General features: G+C 45.1%; 1 protein-coding gene across 1 annotated transcript in view; it reads left to right on the top strand.

Annotated features, from left to right (window-relative positions):
- TECRL (trans-2,3-enoyl-CoA reductase-like) overlaps window positions 1-22,005 on the top strand; it is a 58,630-nt gene that overhangs the window by 24,154 nt on the left and 12,471 nt on the right. Inside the window, 3 exon segments of the mRNA XM_010001863.1 lie at window positions 7,653-7,697; window positions 8,942-9,045; window positions 20,052-20,167. Coding sequence (XP_010000165.1) covers window positions 7,653-7,697; window positions 8,942-9,045; window positions 20,052-20,167 — 265 coding nt within the window.

The raw sequence follows: 22,005 nt of genomic DNA, 5'->3' as shown, positions 1-22,005 counted from the left end.
AATGATTTGAGCTGAGATGGGAAGAGCCTTGTGGCAGTGCTGCTGAGGCACTGAGTCCTCTGCTCAACCTAATTAAGGTGTTGGGATGGTGGCATTAACACAGCCCCAAAATTAACTTCTCCCAGGAAGGACGTGGGAGCATGACTGAGCCTCTGGCTCACATGCAGTGTCTGATGTGCTGCCAGAGCAGGACAGATCTGTGCTGCCTTTTCCTCATCTCTCCTGGAGAGATGACAGTTTAGCCCTGTTATTATTGGGGATTAATTTTCAGCGTGGTGAATTTCCCAGTGAATTTATGAGAAGCTAATATGCACTAAGGAAGAAATCATGTCAGTTCAGATGTGTTTAGTTAATTGTTGCTGGCATTGCTGTGGCCATTAGATGCAAAAAACCCACACTGCTATTAGGGCTTAGTGAGGGAACACATCCTGATTAGATTAGAGGCTGGAGAGAGTGCTCCTGGACAGTCAAATATTGAAAAAAGAAGTACACTTCATTAGCATATTTTATTAGCTAATTGCCTAAGGAATGCTTTTAAAGAAGCACAGCTAGAGCCTGGGGTAGGATTCTCCTCTGTTTGGTGTATCTGAGGTGGAGCCACAAATGAGGTGTCGAGTCAGAGTATCAGCTGTGATTGTCAGTTGACCTGGGTATTGTCTGGTGCTGGAACATCAACCAGCAGCACCCCAAACGTGCTGTCAGGTGCCTTCAGACAGGTTGCAGGCAGTCTGGGGTGAAGCCACGAGCTTGCCAGTTCTCTGCTCTGCCCCTGGTGCAGCTTTGAGGGGAGTTGCTGCTGACACTCACCCTTTACATATTTACAAACACTGATGAGGTCACCCCTCAGTCTCCTCTTCTCCAAGCCCAACAGACCCAGCTCCCTCAGCCTTTCCTCAGCAGGGAGATGTTCCACTCCCTTCAGCATCTCTGTGGCTCTGCCCTGGGCTCTTTCAAGCAGTTCCCTGTCCTTCTGGAACTGTGGGGCCCAGAACTGGACACAATACTCCAGATGTGGCATCACCAAGGCAGAATAGAGGGGGAGGAGAACCTCTCTTGACCTACTAACCACCCCCTTTCCAATGCACCCCAGGAGGCCATTGGCCTTCTTGGCCACAAGGGCTCATGGTCATATTTTCTTAATCTCTGAAACACGATTGGTTTGGCAAATGTATATTCCTTAATGTGCAGTTTCTCATCTTTGGGGACACCCTTTCTATAAAGATTTCACTGGTCGAGTTTATATTTAGGAAGATTTGTATTTATATCTATATAGGAAGTTTATATTTAGGAAGGCTGGACTCGACGGTCTTTGGAGGTCCCTTCCAGCCCCTCATATTCTGTGATTCTGTGATTCTGTGATGAGGAAGAGACTCCTTCTCAAGTTCTCACATCTGCTGGATACCTCAACAATTCTCCTTGTTACCTTTTCCAAACTTGTATGAGAATCAAAGACAACTGCCAGAACACAGATCCTCACCTGGCATAAATTACTCACCTCTCTCATATTTGGGGTTCGCATTTCAGAGCCAGAACACCTCACAGGGCAAACAGAGTTATTTGAGTGTGTGGATCAGAGGACACACTCCTCCCTGTTGGTCCCTGGTGGAAAGACTCCCCAGACCCTTTCAGTGATCCAGCTGCTCAACCCCTACACCTCTGAGCCCCATCTTTGTGTGGCAGAGGCAGCCCAAAGCCCACAGCTTGTCAGAGGATCTGTTTTCTTGTGTCTCTCTGTTCTGCTCTGTGGTTGTTATTAATGTTTAAAAGGTGAGACACATTCCCTTCCCTTGCCCACACACATTAATTGAAATGCAAAGCCACACAGAAGGATCAAACTTAATTACACTTCCTGCAGCAGGCTACATGGAAAATTGAAATGCATAAGGCTGGCTTTTCTTTTCCCTCTTTTTTTCCTTTTTTTGGAAAGGAGTTAAAAAATACTAAAATACACATCTAAATGTTGCATGCCTGCATGTTTTTAGTTTCTGATGTTTCTGGCTTGTCTAAATTTCCACAGTTGCTTTCAGTGTCAGGCTGTTGCAGAAGGAAAATGGAAAGCTTAATCTGCTAGTGACATAAATTGACCTCTAAATGACAAACAATATTCTGTTTACCAATAATAACAATTGATCTTCATGAAGAGAAACTATGCTGACTCTTAAGAAATTTGTCCATTACTGCCCAATCAGTAAATGGCTAAAGTATGTGATTTATTATGATTTTTTTTGAGGGAAGATATGGTGTGGGTGAGAGGAATGTTCTGCTTCTCAAAGCATCCAGGCATTTCTGTAAGTTCCTGCAATGGAACTTGCAGTCAGGGGTATTTGTGAGCCAAGGTGCAGTGCAGGGCTGGAATTCCCTACCTGGGCACAGTCACTACAGATTGGACAGAACTGTCCTGTTTGCCAGATCCTGGGCAAGGAAAGCAGATCTCTGACACCTGTTAAGGGGAATGGCTGCAGGCATGTGGGCAATATCATATTCTTTGCTATAGAGGTGTTAGGTGTGCTCTGAAAAACCTTCTGCATCGGGCTCTGGTGCTTCAGTGGAGGTGCCAGGATGGCACCTACATGACTTTAGGTAGGAAAAAATGGATTCTCACTCATTTTAAGCATTGAAGGCCAATGGGAAAAATCAAATGGACAGGAAGGATGCAGCCAGACACTTCATCAGGCTGGGGCTTCCCTGCTGTGGGGGAAATGCATGTTATTCTGTCCCTTGGCCAGACCTGGTCCTTAGCACTTTTGGTCTTAGCAAATGTCTGGAGATTAATTCAGGCAGCCCAGTGCTTGCTGTCCCTGTGCCAGCAGGGAGGTTGCAGCTGGATGCATTCGTGTGTTAGAAAAACTAGACAAAATAAAAAGGGATGCTTCAGATCAAATAGTTCCTTTCTCAAATTCCACATGTCACTAAGGAAGTGGCTGTTTGTGTCACATAGCAACAGGAGGTCAGGGTGCCTTTGGAAAACCTGGCTAGAGATCTTCCTTGGAAGGCTTACAGATCCAAGAAAAAAAAAGCTGAAAAAGAAAAGGGATTTACCCCTGGCTGTCAGCCATTGAAAAAACAACATCCATTTTAGTACCTTGCTGTGATTTTACTGAACAGGACCCACTGGAGCTGCCTTCCCACAAAAAAACCCAAAACAAAACATGGATCTTGCTCCTGCTCTTTAAATATTCTGATGCAAGGTATCAAAGGTCCTTCTACAAGAAAAACACAGCCCAGCTGAACAATCCCAGATCCAGCAAGTGCCTTGCCATGGTCAGCCCTGTGCCCTAAAGACTTAACAAGAGGTGGCAGCTGTAGCCTGGCCCCTGTGAGCCCTGCTGAGCTCAGAACTCAGGGCAGTGCCAGGGCAGCACAGCTGGTGTCTGCACTAGCCCTGGGGAAAAATAAATAAGTACATGCAGGTGACTGTGCTGGCAGTTTTAGCAGGTGAAAGCAGCAAAACATCTTTTTGGTGTGTGGCCAGAGAGGGCCATGTGAAGAGATGCTGTGGCCTTGCTTGCCCCAGGCTTGCTGCTGAGAGCAGCAGTTCCTCAAGAGCTGGGCATTCAGATGACAGTGCTCAGCAGCTCCACTCAGTGAGGGCAAGCAGAGTGAGGCAAGAGTGTGCAAATTTCAGCCCAGCAAAGACAGCAGCTCTCAGCATGGTGGTATCCTCAGCTATTCCTGTTTTCTCAGAAACATTCCTGACAATGCTCAGCACCTGCTGCAACCAAAGAGGAACAACACTTATGACCATTGCTGCTTAAGGTTGCAGACGTGGAACAACCATGTTTGCTCAGCATTTCCTGCTCAGAAAAAGACCCCACCAAGCTTTCAGATGTTCTGTGTGTTCTGTGTGTCTGTCTGTCTCTGTATATTAGGTACAAACCCACCATCCCCACACACAGCAAGATGTGAATCTTTCCTAGCAGTCTCTTCTTATTGCTACATCCATACCAGCACTACCACCTCTTTAAGGTGGTGGGATGCACTCCAGCCATGCTCAGCTGACATGAGCAAGTGCTGCTACATTTTTCAGCTCATTCTGTGACTGTATAAGTGATACTGGTGCCACAGTAGCCCCCATAATTTCCTGTATTTCTGCAAATTTAAGCAGGATGCTGCTGCTGGGTTAGAGTAATTTTGTAGTTCATATCATCCTATCCATTCCACAGCAGGTATTGCTTGTAATTATTAAGGCTATTTGTTATTAGAGATGCATGGGTGGTGACATACAATGAGAAGCAAACAATTTAACTGGTAATAAAATTAGCTGATCATGGAAAGTCAATCTGCTAATTATCTCCAAACTGTGTCTGTCAGCTCTGTTTTGCATTACTTAGATTCCTTGCTCCCCAGCAGAATAGCTTTTGCAGGGCTGTGCTCTAAGGAATATACTGAACTTCCCATCAAGAGAAGTCTTCATCATCTTGTGCCTTTGCTCTCATACACGTTCATGTAACTTCATAAATACTTTGTGCTAAATAGGCATTGGATTGGGTAGGGAACAGGCAGCACACACTAAAAAATTTGTATGGAAGGTTCTTTATGAAACAACAATTAGGCTGAGTCCTTCCATTTCCTAAGTATTGGAAAGTACCTAGGACTTAGATTTCTTAGTTAAATTTTTGAAACCTCTTGTGATATTTAAGTGGTAGAGCACACATGAAGGTCAGTTTGAATCATGTGGATAGAGAGTACCTCTGGATGCTTTTAAAAGTGCATATGAGCTGTTAAAACAGTTCCCAGCTCCCATGATTGGCAGCTGATTCTTTAATTGAGATCCCAGTGCAAATGCAGTGGAAAAAAAACAGATGGTGTGTGCAACCTGACCAGCATAACTTGGTTGTTTGTGCAGCCTTGCAAAGTGGTATTGGCAGCTCCCTGTGCTGTCCCAGTGTAGAGATGTGTGAGATGTCCCATGGTTGTCCTAGACCCTCTTGGATTGCCATTATTCTCTGCAAGAGGCACCAATGGGATGTGGTAACAAGAAGAAACTGGGAAGTAAACTCTCCTAAAAATCCCAGCACCCGCTGGGATGCTGATGGCATGTGCAGCTTCCCTGCCAGATGCTACTGGCTCTAGGTATCCAACAGAGCCATCAACCCCCTCTTCTGACAGGCAGTTGCAAGAGTTAATATGGGTGATAATTAGTTCCTGTTTCTGGCATCTTTTCTCTATGAAAATGAAGAAGAGCTCTTCTCCTGTAGGAATGGCATGACTGAGTGCTTGCCAGAGCCAGGCTGCATTGGAATGGCTTCCTGCCTTGCTAAGGCTCTTCTTGCTATTGCTGAGACAGCCAGAGCTGTCTCAGTGAGAGGTCTGGAAGATCCCTATGGAAAACACTCAATCACAGGTGGGTAAGTTGTGACAACAGAGACAGAGTCCCTTTGGCTGCTACCAAGTGGGCAGCAGGTAAATCTCTGATGCCTGGGAATGTGTGGGGTTTCCACGCTCTGAAATGAGTCTTATCAGGTTGGGAGAGCAGAACAGCCAGACCTCTGAGACCTCCAGAGGAATAAAATGGGCTCACACTTCTCTCTAGAAAGCAGCACTGGTTTTTAAGGACCCTGGGCAGCTAAGACTTGGGAACAGCCTTGCTGAAATCTGCTGCTAGTAAAGACTGAAGGTGGAAGACTTTCATGTTCGGGCTAAAAGCCACGTACTTACAACTAAAATTGTGTTTGGACTTTGTCCCCCATTACATTTCCATAGCATTTCCAGTTGGCATGGCAGTTGACACCCCAAAGAGAAAGTGTCTTCTCAGCAGGAACATCCCAACAGCTAATTCCAGGTTCCTCCAGCAAAATACACACAGCATCCCAAGAATATTCCAGAAAGCAGAGGTGCAGTGGTGTGATAGGAAGGTCACTGCAGAGAAGCAGCAGCAGCAAAAACACTTCCATCTGTCTAAATCTTGGGCTATGTTTGAACATAATGGTGGAGTGGGGCTGGAAATGTGGGATGATGAGCTTAAACACATCATCTGTTTGCCTGTGTGAAGATCATCAGCCATACCTAAAAGCCCAGTGCCACAGGATCAGGTCAATTGGCTTTTATTGAAACATAGTGGGATACTGGAGAGGGGAGGCAGGGGGGGCTGTGGGGAGGAGTACAATTTAACACAAGTACATTGCATTTCAGGCTCCCAAATAACTATTAATATCTGCTGTCCTGGAGCAAATCATATCTTCCTTGACAAGTCAGACAGGTGCTCTTTATCTTCCTTTTGTTATCTGTAATAGCCGTGGATTGTTGAGAAAAATGTTTTGTGACTTCCTTGATGGATGTCTCACCTTCTGTTAGCCCTGGTTCATGGGTTCTTCTAGTGCCTACAAAGCTCAGACCTTTTGAAAGCAGAGTGTGCTGGGTGCCACTGCACAGCTCCCCTCCCCCTCCAGCTGGCAGCCAGGGGGGGTGAACAAGCTTTCTTGAAAATAGATTTTTTTTCTGAAATCAAGTTAAGACAGAAGAAACCTCTGGAGCTCATCTGGTTGAGGCTTCTGCTCAGAGCGAGCAGGGCTGAATTTCAAGTCCTCAGGGTCTTTCTGACTATCTCCAGGGAGGCAGATCTCACAGTTTCTCAGGGTAAATGTTCCCACGTTTGATCACAGTCATTGTGGAGAATTTTCTTCCGTGTGTTTGTGGTACAGGAGTACCAGTATCTTACATAAAGGGGTATCCCCTAACCATTTTAAGATCAGTCTAAAGAAAACCATTGTTATATTTGACCAATTTCACACAGACTTGGAACTGAAAATACAATCTCCTTCAGTCTGTCAAATGTCCTAAGGTGTCTCATTCTCTGATAGAAGTGGCTGAGGCTGGTGATAGTGCAGCTGTTCCCTCACTTTACTCTGTCAGACTCTGCTGCCCCCAAATCTCAGTCAACACCATGGGCTGTGTAAGGTCTCCCCAGGCTGCTCTAGGTCAGGCCTAAAATTTGCCAGGTCAACCCTAAAAACAGCAAACCAAAGTTTGTGTGTGGGTTAAGAGAAGTGAGGTGTCTTTGTGATGCAAAGTGCTTATGTTGTTCATTTAGGAGCAGCCTCTAAACCAGAGCATTTAAAAATCTGCTTCTGAGCAACATCTGTAAGTTGATGGGTATCATGGAAGTCAGTGTTAGTAACCCAGGATTAGCTACCTGGGTGCCTCTGCTTTTTGTGGCTCTTACTTGCCATGATGAAGAATCAGTGCTAGCTGCACCTGAACCTAGTCAAGGTTTTATATTCCTAAATGGGAAAAACCAAGTCCTTTGTACAACAAGCATCATTGTGGAAGGAGGGGCAAGACTGACACATCTAGTATGGAGTTATGGCAAATATCATCATGAACAGGGTCCTCTCTAGACTTCCCAGTGGAATGTACCCAGTTTTTCTGTGCTGATGAAGCACTCAGCATGGAGATTGGCCCTTGCAACCCCTAAGATTCTGTGATTCTGTCTGAAAGCTCAAGCAGGGAGAAGGGATTTCTGCTGTAAGGAGTGTGTTGTGTGCTCCTCCCAGCTCTCTTGCATTCCTCCTGGACAGCTGAGGCTGAAAGAGAGGATTGGGTTTTTTTTTTTGATCTCACATTTGTAGATACCAGTTCAAAGAACACTTAGAGAAAGAGAAATGTCCATCTTCCAGCATGAAATTAGCAGCTCTGCTTTATGATTTGAACAGGTCCCCAGTGGTACCCTTCCCGTGTCGGCCTGCAGCTAGAACGCAGTAAGTGCTCATGTGGTTGGATACAGACACCTAACACATTACTAATCCTCTGGCAAGTTAACTGTATTGCTCTCTCTATACTTGTTATTGGGTGAACTGTTAGCACTTTTCCATTAATTGATAGTAATGATTAGCTTATTAGCTTTCTCACTGATAGAGGAATCTAATGGTTTTCATAACCACCGAGTAAAAATGTTGCAGAATCCAGTATATGATCAAATAATGAAGACAAGGCAGTTTTAAAGCCATTCACTCCCCTCACTTACTGCATCTTCTCTGTGTTAATACTTGCTCACAGCCTCATCAGAGGATGTGACTGGTTGCAGGAGGCAGCCTCTTGGCTTGTAGCAGGGCACCAGTCCTTGGTGGACGTGGCAGTGAGAGATGAACCTGCCAGGGGCTGGGTGGCTTTTGGTCTGTGGACATGTAGGATTGCAGAGCCCTGGAAAATGAGGGCTCAGCACCTGGTGGAATTTAGCACTCTCTCTGACTTAAAGAGCCAACAAACATATAATGAAAAGGGAGACATCATACATAGCAAGTGGAAAAGGGGAAGAAGTGTTGCAGCTGTGGCAGCACTCCATGCCAGTGGCTGTTGGGGTTTCTTAATATTCAGGTCACTGACTCTACAAAAAAAGAGAGGACCAGATACTGCCATTTTTTTTGTCTCTGCCTGTACACTCTAGGTCCATCAGGGCTGGAAGCAGATGCCCCCAAATTACTGTGAAATACACCAGATACACCTGGTCAGACAGTTTCCCAAGAAATCTTGGCCTTTGGGGCTTTTGCCCAAGAAGTTGTGATCATCATGATGCTGCCAACTATTGTATAAATAGCCTGAGAATGCAAATGCTTCCACAGAAGATATCAGTGAGGGAGACACTGCATAGCATTGACTTCCCCATTAGTCTTGCAAAACAGAACAAAGAGTGCTCTGTGAAATTGTCTGAGTTGAGTGCATGGTATTTCTCTAATGGCCTAGATTAACAGAGAGAGCATCCTCAGTGTCAAGTCAGCCTCACACTTTTGTTAAGATGAGAGGAGAATAACTCTCATAGAAATGCTCTTAAGTTCCTAACCTGGAGAATAAGTACCAAGTCACCAAAATAAATCAGAATACAAGTTGAGCCTTGACCATTGAGCCTCGATACCCTGACCATTAGCAGGGCAGCCTGTGCATGATGCTGAGTCTTTTGAGAGGGTGGTTGTTGTTCAAACCTCCTCTTCCCTTTTTGTCATTACAGATGGACCCTATTTGAAGGATTCCATTAACATCCAAAGCCTTGCAGCTTCCTCCATCATTACACTGTATTTTACAGATCTGGGTCCACAGGTCGGTTGGACCACAGTAAGTATGTCCTTGCAGGAATCAACAGGATAAATCTTAATGTACAAAGTGTTTCAGCATCAGATTACTTGAACTTCCTCAGTCTGTCCTTCCCTAGGTCAGATGTTGTAATTACTTTATATCAGCAGTCAAAACAGAATTAAGTGGACAGTGAGGCAAGTCATCATGTGCTAACTCTTGACATCCAGTTAAAGATTAGAAGGTGGACATAACTGTATTGCCTGAGGAAAAATACTCCATTTTAAAAAATAGATTTAGCTTTTTTAGGGTTCATATGCCTGTGCAGGGCCTGCAGCCAAATACATTCATAGTCTGCTGGGCTCCTCAGCTTTGAAAGATGTAGGATATTAAAAAGAAAAAAAAAAAAGGATTTCTAGTAATCCTGTTACTAATACAGGAAAATTATTGGGTAGGAATGTTTTACTCTTTGCTTACCTGAAGAACAGTTCTGAGTGAGTGGTGAGGCCAGGGATTCCAGGCTCAGAAGTCACAAAACTTTCAAATCTCTTTGTAAAATAAAAGCATTCACTATAAGCAACAATACCTGTATTATGCTGTAGGTAGAATCACAGTCTGGTTTTACTTCTGGTCTCCATTTGACTTCAGTTATTTTCCTGTAAGCAGCTGTTTGCAGGTCAGAGAGGTGGGAGAGAGGCAACACATCCCACCCAAATGGGGTTGTGGGTTCATCTGTGCAAGGAGGAAATGAAAGATTCAATTATTTCCCAGCCCATAGAAGAGAGCAGAAGGGTTTGAAAGGACAGGGAGGAATGGGAGAGGAAGAGATCTTTCTAACCTTCTGCAGCAGGCATAGGTGGTGGAGCTGAAAGTAGTCTCACCCCTAGGCTGCCCTAGCTTTGCCTGTAGTTTGCACAGGCATGACTGGAGGAACACACAGCCCACATCTGTATGAGGTTCCTGATTTCTGCAGTGAGAAACATGAGTAAGACAGACCTATAGTCTCTGAAAGCCATAAGTGCCACGATGGAAATGCCATAGCACTGGAAAACAAGCAGCCAATTGCTTGCAATTCCTTTAATGAAGCAAGGGGAGTTTTGCTAACTGGCTGCAGGCCAAATTATTAGCTTCCTTACCTCAGGCAGCCCACAGGTCACACCCTGCTCATGTGGGGTGACCACAAGGCCACTGAGAAGTCATTGTCCTTCCTTGGCTCTGCCTGTACGGATGGGGCTTGTGAGTGTCAGGTCTTCACAGCAGCTTGCAGGTGGCACATTAGACATCACTGCTAGAACTGCTCTTGGCTTTGGGAAGAGTCAGCTCCTGGATCTGCACTGTAAGGTCACATACCCATCTAACCTGCTTAAGCTCACCTGCATTTCTCTCTCTCCAGGGAAGCAGATAGTTCCTAGCAGCACAAGCTCTGGGAGGTGTTAACCCCTATGACAAAGAATATAGAATCAAAGACTTGGTTTGGGTTGGAAGGCACCTCACAAATCATCTAGTTCCACCCCCTCCTGCATGACCTAGTTCTATCCTTCCCAGTTCTAACAACAGGACCCATATCTCCAGGTGGTGACAAGCTTCAGTGGAGTTAGAGCAGTTCACACTGTGACACCTACCCATTCCAGCAGAGGTCTGTGAGTTTGCTGAGGCTTTACCCCACTGGTTTCCATACTGATTAGTGGCCTACTGGAGCCACCCTGGTTTGTGCTAGTTGAGGTCCTGTTTCCCCCCACCCCCTCTCAACCATGGGATTTCCTTGCAAAGCAAAACAGTGAGTGGTGCAGTCTCCTGTTTGCTGCAACTAAGTAATCTGCAAGAACCTTATTTATTCTCTCCTTTCCTGGTGGTTTATGTAGCCTAAGACAGTAACATAACTAAAGCTTAATATCCCATTATAAATAGTGCAGTTATGACCAGGCCTTGATATTGCAGGCAGTGGCATTTTTTTTATGATTTAATCTGTGTGTGCAGAAAGTTGACTCTTTGAGTTTCAGAATATTCATCTTACCTCATTCTGTTCCATATTCTAAATCATCTCCATTCTCAGTGGGAGAAATCCTCTTCCAAGCCACACCATTTAAACAGTCATGAGATTTTTACTTTATAGCTACTCTACAGCAATACAGAAAAAGCCCATAGAAGATTGTCTTCTAACCATAGCAATTAAGAATATATTTGTACACAGGATGTATATAGCTTTATTGCCATTTTTATTGTACTTGGTGCTCCCATTCTCCCATTCCCCTTGATGGTCTATCAGATTTATGCACACAGTGAGGGATGCTTCTGATTTAAAGGGTTGACATTTACATGAACAAGGCACAGAGTGAAAAATATTCTCATAACGTCAGCAAAATTATAGCTGAGGTACAAAGGGCCACAGTCAAGTCTGGACTCCAGAAACAGATGCAGAAGCACATGAAGATCTGCTGGTGCTCCTGAGATCAATGGGTTGGGCATGGATCTGTCTAGGGAAAAACTAGAGGTGGGTCTTCTGGGGCTTTGTCACCTCACTGGAGGTCACACTTGAGATGCCCACTCCAGGATGAAGGACACTACTTCATCCCCTCTCCAATGCTAGGGATATACCAAGACAATGAGCTTGTGTTTTTTACAAGGGGAAAAGTGGTACCCACCTCCACCTCCTGGGAGCAGCACCCTCTCCAGACAGGTTGTAAAATACAAGATGATGCTGTTGCCTGTTTCCAAACAAATGGTTTGGGTCCCTCAGTCTAGGAGGATGTTTCTGAATCAAGAAACATCAGCTGCCCATGTCACACTCTGATGGCTCAAGAGTATGTCATCTACTCAGTCTACTATTATATATATAATTATATATATGTATATATATACTCAGTCTACTATTGTCTACTCAGTCCCTCAGTCAGAGGCTGCCACTTTGTAGCAAGGATGTTTCCTTCTCATGCTGGGCCTCGAAACATGATTGCACAGTGACTGAAAGATGTTTTGTGCTGGGAAAGGCCAGACATCCCCTGGGCTCAGGGCACAGCACAGCTCTGAGGTGGGTTCACCAGATTTCAACAACTTGTAGAAGCTGGGTTGCTCTGAGGGAGGACAAACTGGGGTGAAGGTTTTGCAGTTCTCCTCCACTGGAGCAATTACTTGTCAGTCGTTTTTGAGAATGAGAGTGTTTCCTGGGATAATGTGGGTAGGAATCCAACCTCAGCCAGCTCTTTGAGAAGAGTGGAGGCCCTCCAAGCTCATCTCCAGAAAGCAATTCAGTGAGAAAACAAAACCCTTTTCTTAGTTTCATGGATTTTGTTAGAACTCTCCACACTTCCTTCTCTTTTTTTTTTTTTTTTTTATACAACAAATACTATCTGAAACACATAATTTACTTGTGCACAAGGTTTACCAATTCCTTTACCCTAACCTGGAGGGGATAGTTAAGGTTTGCTGGCTGATGCTGCAGAGATACTAATGGGAGCTGAGTTTACAGACCTTTTTTATGCCTCCTGCAAAGATGGTATCCCTAGGGGTGTTTGAAATTCCCACCACTGGATTTTATTTTTAATCTATCCAATTCTGGACCTAAGCATGTTTGACAGAGACCCCTTTTTATACCTTGCAACGTGCCTTTTTTTGAAACATGGCTGGCATTTTACTGCTAAGAATGCATATGCTGCTGTAGTCATTCTTCCTGCTCAACTTCAGGCTTCTGTTAAAGCTTTCCTCATTTGAGCAATGATTGCAGTTTCTGATTTATCAGGTTCTGTTGTCTATTTGCTACCCAGGCAGCCTACAAGGAGGATCAAAAATAGAACTGAGAAAAAAGCGCAGAACTGTGAAGAATATATTTTGCCACCAAGACTGTGAAGTTCCTAAGATTAACCCTGAAACACAGTACTTCAGTAAATATTTTTTCTAACTGTGATGTAAAATTAGCTATTGCTTAAATACTTGGACTCCTGAGAGTCCTAAAATACTGAGGCTGGCAGTAGAACTGCTCCATTTGCTTAGATTATATCCTTAGGTTGTGCATTTTTTGTTGCTGTCTGTTTGTACAGTTCCTCTCCTCTCACACCCTCCCTATATGACTAATTCCACACACTTCTGCAATACAAACAAATCACAGAATCATTATAGTTGGAAAAGACCTTTAAGATTAGCAAATCCAACCATTAACCTGACTCTACTGTGCTAAACCATGTTAGGACACACCACATGTCCACATCTTTTAAACACCTCTCTGGGTAGCCTGTTCCAACCACCCCCCTGTTTCATTGTTTAATTAACCTTTCAGTAAAGAAGTTTCTACTAATATCCAATCTAAACCTTCTGTGGCACAACTTGAGACCATTTCCACTCATCATATCACTTGTTACTTGGGAGAAGAGGCCAACACCCACCTCACTACAACCTCCTTTCAGGCAGTTGGAGAGAACAGTAAGGTCTCTCTCCTCAGCCTCCTTTTTGCCAGGATAAACCACCACAGTTCCCTCAGGTGCTCCTCGTAAGACTTGTGCTCTGGGCAGCTTTGCTGCTCTTCTCTGAACTCACTCCAGGTCCTAAATGTCTTTCTTGTGGTGAGGGGCCCAGAGCTTGAGCTGCAGCCTCACCCAGTGCCCAGCACAGGGGCACAATCCCTGCCCTACTCCCTGCTGGCCACACAATTGCCCATACGAGCCAGGATGCTGTTGGCTTTCTTGGCCACCTGGGCACACTGCTGGCTCATGTTCAGTGGTTGTTGATCAGGTCCTCAGGTCCTTTTCCCCTGGGCATCATTCCAGCCACTCTGCTCCCAGCCTGTAGCGTTGCCTGGGGTTGTTGTGAGCCAAGTGCAGGACCCAGCACTTGGCCTTGTTAAACCTCAGGCAGCTGGACGATCCAGCCTCTCCAGGTCCCTCTGTAGAGCCTTTCTACCCTCAGGCAGATCAACATTCCTGCCCAACTTGGTGTCATCTGCAAACTGACTGAGCATCCACTCAATCCCCTCAGCCAGATAATTGATAAAAGCTATTGAACAAAATCAGAGAGAAAAACATTGATTCTCTCTGATCTGAGTTAGCACTTCAATAGACTTTTGCTGGTGTAAAGCAGAACTAACTGAAAAATTGAACTGTATTTATTAGGTTTAAGATTATATTAGACATCATTTTTCTGGAACAATTTCAGATTTTCCAATGAAAAAAACCAGATTCTGCTCAATTTAGAATTGTAGAGATTAATACTTATTTAAGCCTGAGAACATTGTTGACATCTGAAAACCCAGGCTTTCACTAATTGGTCTGTTCCCTTCTGGCTGGCAAGCAAAATTATCCCTGAGTTAGACGCTGAAAATGAAGAAGAAGCTAAGAGATGCATGTTGGAAGCTTTGTGCTTTTGGGGAAGTGTGGAATAATGAGGTGAGCTTGTTCCCTCAGTGGAAGGGCAGCCTCTAGGTCAGTGTGGTTCTCTCCTCTTACCTGCACAGTGCACCTGTACTGATGTTTTTCTGCTTTGTGGGAATAAGGCAGGAACAGCTTGCTCTGACTGGGGCTGGCAGAGCTTGCTCAGCTGATCCTGAGATGGGGAACAATCCCATGAAGTCTTTGGGATGCCTGTGATACAACGCAATGTTTGAGCATTGATGAGTTTGAAAAAGGGGCAGTCAAGCTGCTTCGGACTAATTTTCTCCACCTTCTCTCTACTGAGGTCAGCTTTTGGTTTCCCGTGGGGAACAGCTTGAGATGTTTTCCCTGATTTGGGAACAGAAGAAGAGCCTCCAATATTTATAAACTCTCAATTAAATGTCGAAGTTCAGACAATTAGAATAGAAGAATTAGAATAGACAGAATCTGAGGAATTTGAGGGAGTGGGAGAGTTGGGAGTCCCAGAAAACTAGTGGGCCAATGGAAAGAAGATAAATGTAAGAAAACACAGGATAATTGTGTAGGAAGGTGTTCGAGATCAAGAGAGCTGAGGATCTGTAGGATGTATCAGTGGAGAATGTCACTGACTACATTTCTCAGGGGATACCTATCAGAGCTTGCGTACCTTGTGGCCAGTTGAAACAGTTGTGGGATAGGACACTAAGAATTGAATGGGAATGGTGTGTGCCTGGAAAACTTAACAGCACTGCCAAATAAACAGACTGTGTGATTCTGTGTAAATCTGGGAGTGTAAGAATGACTATAACAAAGTGCCAAAGAGAGAGAAACCCCCAAACAGGTTTTCATTGCTAGATCTCTCAGATCAATAGATAATTTGATAATAGAAGATTATATCCAGGAAAAAAAGAAGTCAATTTTTCCTCTACAGTCCCTTTTCCAACTACAATTATTGGTAATGCAAAACACCTCCATTTTACAGCTAAGAGTTTGTGCTTGGCAGAAGTTTCTACTTGAAGACCTAATATTACAGAGTAAGTGTTGCTCTGCCTTGGCCAAGTCTTGAGCTGATCCCAGTCAAATGTCATGAACTTTCAGAACACTGTAACCTTGCACAAAGGCAAATTACACACACACAAGAGTGGTCTTATTTTTCCATTTAATTAAGTCAATAGTTTTCAATCTCTGGGGTTATCAGGAGAGAACAGCTTGCATTTGCCTGATTTCTTGCCATGGTTTTCTTGCCATGTTGTTTGTGCCTTTCCTTGGGCCACATATACTTTTGGCTCTTTGTCACTGCCCAGTGGCAGGATGAAGTCAACTGATAAGGGAAGAGGAGACATAAACAGAACAAACTGTTTCTAGCAGTTGTACACAGCTTTATGCTTAAACCCTTCCTGCTACTTAAGGAGCAAAGAGCATTTGATGTATGGTGTTAATGAGTGTAGACCCTTTCCTGTTTGTATTCAGAGGAACTAGGGCAGTTGACAAGATTGCCACTCTAAGCACATTTGAGACTTTATAGTCCCTCTAGAATGCATAAGCCTGGCAGAATTATTTTGCATGGGGACTTTTTCCCAACCCCATGCTGGGGGTAAGGAGAGCACAAAGAGGAGAGTGAACCAGAGGGTGAACCAGTGTTTGGAAGGACCAGGTGCCCCATTGTCAATTTTTGCCCACCTTGTCTGGTGACCTTGACAAGAATTTCTCTGTATCTCAGTTTCCAGATCTGTGGCAAGAAAATAAAAGCATTTTCCTCTTTGCAAAGTGCTTTGAGACTTCTAGATGAAAAGCAGTGTGGAAGAGCTAGTTGAGGTTATTAGTAACAGTCAAGTGTTTAAAAGCACAATTTCATTTAGGTACCTGCATGTCAGGTGATGGATATACATTTTAAAATGATGCACATTATAGCCAAATCAGTGGTCTTGGTCAGCTCAGCCTTAGGAGGAGAGAAAGGAGGGAGCTGGGATGTCACCTCCCTTTTCCCACAGAGGAAGCACAGGTTTGGCTCAGGGAGAAACAGCACCCATTGCTGCTCATTCCCCAGCTGCTGATGCTGTCCTGAGTCAGCTGCAATTTGCCTTTAAAACCCCAGAGCAAATCCAGCCCTATCTCTGGTATTTGCAGTAAATACTGAGCTGCAGCCTGAAACCCTCCTAGACACTGAGTTTCTGCAGCATCTGCCCAGACAATGGAAGTTTCAGGTGCCCCCTCGTGTGCTATTTAGATTTTGTAGAAAGGATCAGCCAGTTTCATGAGAGTTGGATCACAAATCATTGAATATTCAAGCAGCCCTTTAGAATTGTACCACTTGGTGCAAAACTGTTGCTGCTGGAGATTTCTGCAGGCATAAAAAGACAGAAATTTTACAAAGGTGAAGTTTAGACATGCTGCTCAAATTATGCCATTATCATCCCCAGGTAACTATATGGCCTTTAATGAGGTAGCAAAGCCTATGAAGTATAAATTAGTCCAGAAATTAAGAATGTTTCTTAATGATCATTAGCTCAAAAGTACTTTGGAGTGGGATTGTAAAAGGAGTCTGAGGTACTTAGATGCTAAGCTTAATGTGATGTGGGGAGTTGGGTGGGTTCAACTGCCTGTTCCTCTTGGGTTTCTCAGAAATCCCAGCTGCTCTCTTTACACTTGCACATAGTAATGATCTGCCTGTCTGATCTCGAGTTGATCTTCCTCTTTATGCAGTACCCCTTGGCTCAGACGTGTCTTTGTCTCACATTTATTTATCAGAGAAACTAAGCTCTGCCATTAGATAATTTATATGTTGCAGCTGCTTTCCATCCAAGCTACCCACTTGAGCTATTTTGTGTCACTCGCTGCGCCCAGAGCCTCAGGCAGTGACCCAAAGACATTGTCCTGGCTGCAGGTATTGTCCTCATCCTACACCCTCCACTTGGCCTGCTTGAGCCCAGTCATCCCATTGGCACTGGGGAGAGAAAACACCGGGACTAGCAGCAATGAACTGGGAAACTGCCCCTACATGGCATGGAAAGAGCTGCGGGGAGGGATGGGGATGGGAAGGGATGTGTGGTCTCTCCTCAGCTCTGCCTTGCAGCGTGTCATAAATGAGATAATGGGAGGCTAAGCCAAAAGGCAACATGATACAAGACAGGGTGTGTTGTGGGGTATTACAGAAAGGGCATGTCACAAACATTACTAGAGGAATTAGCTGATGCCCTCGTGGGAAGGTCACTGGTCTGTGGGAAGTTCATTTGTAAGGGTTCTGTTGGACTTTTTCAGGCTCACCCCTTCTGTTTATAGCTTCCTTTTGTCCTTTTCTACTTTTTCCCAGCCAGTACACAAGGTACTACTGGGGCAAGTGCTCCAGTCCCTTCAGCATCTCAGTGTTCCTGTGCTGGCCTCTCCCCAGTAGCTCCTTGTCTTACTTGAACTGGGGAGCCCAGAACTGCCCCCAGAGCTCCAGGTGAAGCCTCCCCATGGCAGATGAGAGGGGCAGGAGAACCTCCTTGACCTGCTGGCCACACTCCTATTAAATGCCCCCCAGGGTGGCATTGGCCCCCTTGGCTGCCAGGGCACATTGCTGGCTCAGGGTCAGCCTGGTGTCCACCAGGGCTCCCAGCTCTTTTTTCCCCAGAGCCTTTGTCTACAGCCTGTAAAGCATCCTGAGCTTCCTTACCTTCACAAACCCCAAGCCAAGAGCTGCTGTTGGTGCTTTCAACTCCTCTGCATTGCTGTGATGGGAGGCCCTGCATACCCCCCCTCATCAAAAACACCTCATCCAGTCACAGGGATTCAGGTACCATGTGGCTGGTAGCTTTGGCTGTTAAATGGAGACTGGATTTTTTTTTTACTAAATCCTGAAGCTTTCCTTCTCCTTTCAGCATCTGAAATCAGCCAGAGGGTAAGGGGAGAATACTTGCTGCAGTGACAGGTAGCCACAACCTGATCCTAAGTGCTGCCAGGCTTTTCCTGGCACCTCTGTGATATGTTCATGCCAAACAGTTGATAAAAGCAGGCAGCTATGGGTGCTTCTTGTGGTGCAACTCACGTCTGGAGAGAAAAAGCTTCACTGCAGCTCCTTCCAAGCTGGTACACTGACCTGCCCACACCATATTTTTTGCACCTCTTGTCTCCTGTGCCACCATTATCTAGAGGTTTTAATAGCAGAAGCCACCTCTTCCAGTGTTTGCACTGTGCCTAACTCAGTGGGCTCACTGGAACAGAGCTGCTGTTAGGACAAAACTCCAACAAGCCCTTGGCAGTGGTGCATCCCACAAACTTGTGAGCTCTTAGACACTCCTTGATTAAGTGTTTTCGTGCACACACACACACAACCACTCTTTGGATCATGCAGAGTGTAAATGGACCCCAGAAATCGTAGTGTCACAAAAGAGAATTTCCCTGGTAGAGAACACTTCAGTCTGTAACTTCTGGAGTCAGTCCTGCTATGAAAGGCCAACATTTTGAAAAAGTTTCCTTCTGTAACACAGTAAAGGAAATCATATGGGGGGGAGGGGTCTCGAGCAAAGCTCTCCAACACCTAACTGCAGAATATTTCTGCAGGAAAACCCTTCTGTTTCAAAGCTCTTCTGAGGAGTGATTAGAGGAACAGCACGCTGGGGGTCAGACTGCCTGCCAAATAATACTTTGTCAAAGGGCATTCTACATCCAGTGTGGCTTCCTTAAACCACAGGTATTCCTCCATTACCATTCTGTTGCAGTGCAAATAGCCACCTTCAAGCCAAACCAGCCATTAGTCATGAGCCTGTATCCCTCAAGCTATACTATGCACTTGAGTTATGATTTGCCAGCTGCTGGTCCTTGTAAACATGTAGGACTACACTTTTTCCATTCTATCCTGACATTCCAGTGGGGACAGATGATCAAACCCAGACCTCACATCACTCTTAACCATGTTTTATTTCCGCCAGCTGCTTGTAGCTGGAGAGTGTGCCCTGACAAAAAGCAATACAGGCTCTACCAAACCACAGCCAGAACCTAAAACTGGGGGTGGCTTCTGGCAGCACCTTCTCTCCTTGCCCCCATATCTCCTTTCAGCTCTCTATGGCTACCAGGGGTGACAGTGGGGAGAAGAAATGGTTTCTTTCTGATATACAGGGTAACTTACTGGTCCAGCCTGCCACTGCAGGCTGCTTCTGCTGATGCCAGCACAGGGAGTAGCCCCAGTTGGTCACTGAACTCAAAGCACCATACACCAGGCAGGCAGGTCCTGCTCTTCCATCCACCACCAAACTTCAAGCAATCATCCCTCCCTTCCAAATGTCTCTGGGAGCAACCAGGATTCAAAGCTGTGTTTCTTTGTGTCCTGCTTGCCTGGCCTAATTGCAAACGATATTGGCAGAAAGCAAATTGCCTTCAGCTTTTGGGCCTTGATTTGCAGTGTTCTTTAGATTCCAAATAGGCATCTGATGGCACAGCCAAAAGCATGAAGAGGACATAACTGTGATTTTGATGACTTCCCATGAAGCTTTCCCGATTGAGTTAATGTTCTGCACAGAAACCTCTCTCTCATTTCCTAGATTGGTTTTACTCCTGTGCTAAAGAGGCAGCAGAAATAAACCTTTGTGTCATTACAGTCCTCAAAATGAAGCCAAAATGACATCGGAAGGAAGAACAGATGTTGTGGATAGGGCTATTTTTATTTTTTTTTTCTCATGCTTCTGCAGGGACAATTTCCTACTCTGACACAGCTATTTTCTTTTTCTTTTCTAGTTTTTCTTAACAGAATACACTGGGCCTCTTCTAATATACCTGCTCTTCTATGGTCGCCTCTCAGCCATTTATGATCAAGTGGAAAGTAGGAAGAACTTCCGCCACCCAGTGGTTCAGTAAGTGGTATTTGCCATGGTTTCCTGGAGGATAAGAAGCCAGAGGGATTGAGGGGTTTGGTCACAGGGGGTGTGAGACTTCGTGCCTGGTCTCAGAGTCAGTGGGGGTTTCAGATTGTTCTTGCCAGGAGCTGTTTGGTATTTTAGCAGCGCTCGTCAGCCCAACCAAAACTGGGATCCAAGTTGCAATGGCCATGACAATGGGAGATGTTGGTCTTTTCCCCAGATAACTTTGTACTCTAGACACACAGCCTGAAGGGAAGGTGACATAAGAAACACAGCACCCAAAGTCATGCTTGACAGAGAAGCCAAGACTTCAAGTGTCCCACCCCCAGTGCGTTCCTACTCGTAAGATGAGGAGCATCAGCATCCAGCACAGAAGATCAGTGCCCCCCACCCCAGCTCTCATCTAGGCACAAGGAGGAAGGATTGAGAGCTCTGTACATCATGAATCTGGTCAAGAACAACTGAGAATCTCAAAGGAAGCACCATAGGAATTCAGAATTGGTCATCTGATTTTTGAAACTAACCTCTTCAAACTGCAATTGTTCCCCAGGGCTCACATGCAACAGATTAGAGTTCTGAAAGACTTTTAAGAAATAAAACCCTTATGTGACAAACAAAAAGAAAAGCTCAGCTGCTGTTCCAGAGCAGCGAAGAGCACGGGCTGTATTTAGCTGTACAGAAAGAAATCAGAAGAGGTCATCTACAAGCATTAACCAGGCAGCTTTGCTTCTCTCCATCACTGGAACAATAGTTCTAACCAGGAAATGGAAACAGCACTGATGGAACAGCTGAGCCCAAGGACACCCAGCCTGCTCAGTCTGCTAGAACTCCAGAGCATGCCAAGTGCAATGAGGACAGCCAACCAAGACAGCTTTTTATGACCTTCAGCAGCCCCTGCCATTCCCAAGCCTTTTGAAGGACCCTGGGAGAAACAAAGGAGACCTGATGAACGTGAAGGAATGAAGAACTGGTGCAGATGAGAAGGGTGGAAAGCAGGTCCACAGGCAGCTGCCACCACCAGCTGGGTGGGGGTTAAGGCACCAGGCAGGCTGGGAGCTTGCACACTTGAGAAACTTCTCTTCAGTGTGATTGCCCCCATTTTGGGGCATTAGTGCCTGGCAGAGGGGTGGAACGTGATCAAGGAAAGCCTGTTGGCTGCATGAGTTGGAGCACTGGAAGTGGGAGGGCACACAGGGAACTTGGAGCCTCGAGGACACTTTCCCACAGTGCTGTTTCCACACTATAGTTGCAAAGACAAGGGAGCTGGCACACAGCAGAGAAACACAGCAAGTCATAATACCATTTGCAGGTGGAAGAACAGAGCCTTGGAGAGACATTAAGGGAGTCAGTGGAACTGGGAATGAGAACACAGAAAACAATTAATTCCAAGCCAGAGCTGCAAGACGCTTGCCTTCCTTCTCATCCTCATACACTTAAAAGGAGAGAGTTTGTGGTAGCAGACAAGCCAGCAATAATTTTTACCTTCTTTTTAAGTGGGCAACTGATGTGCATAATCCTTCCAGTGACCACTCCTTAATGGGTTCATCCGAGATCCACATTCTAAGCCAGATGAATTTAAAAATTCTCAGCAAAGCTGAAAGTTTGCACCAGGCTTCGGATAAGTCATTCACTGTTTGAAGTTTTCTTAGCTCCACTCCCTCTGGTTTAATTGCTTTGAAATTCTTCAATCTTTGGCTACCATACCAGATGCACAACAAAATTATTTGAGATTTCATGTGCTGAAACCCACTTTTTATTTATGTCATATAATTGGTTTGCAGTGAGATGGACTCTGGTAAGACAGTAATTGCAACCAAGATAAAATGCCAGCA

This window comes from Chaetura pelagica, unplaced genomic scaffold, assembly GCF_000747805.2.
Source record: "Chaetura pelagica isolate M959 unplaced genomic scaffold, ChaPel_1.0 scaffold367, whole genome shotgun sequence".
In the NCBI taxonomy this organism is placed as follows: Eukaryota; Metazoa; Chordata; class Aves; order Apodiformes; family Apodidae; genus Chaetura; species Chaetura pelagica.
The sequence above is the reverse complement of the archived record's forward strand: the minus strand, read 5'-3'. Positions and strand labels throughout refer to the sequence as shown.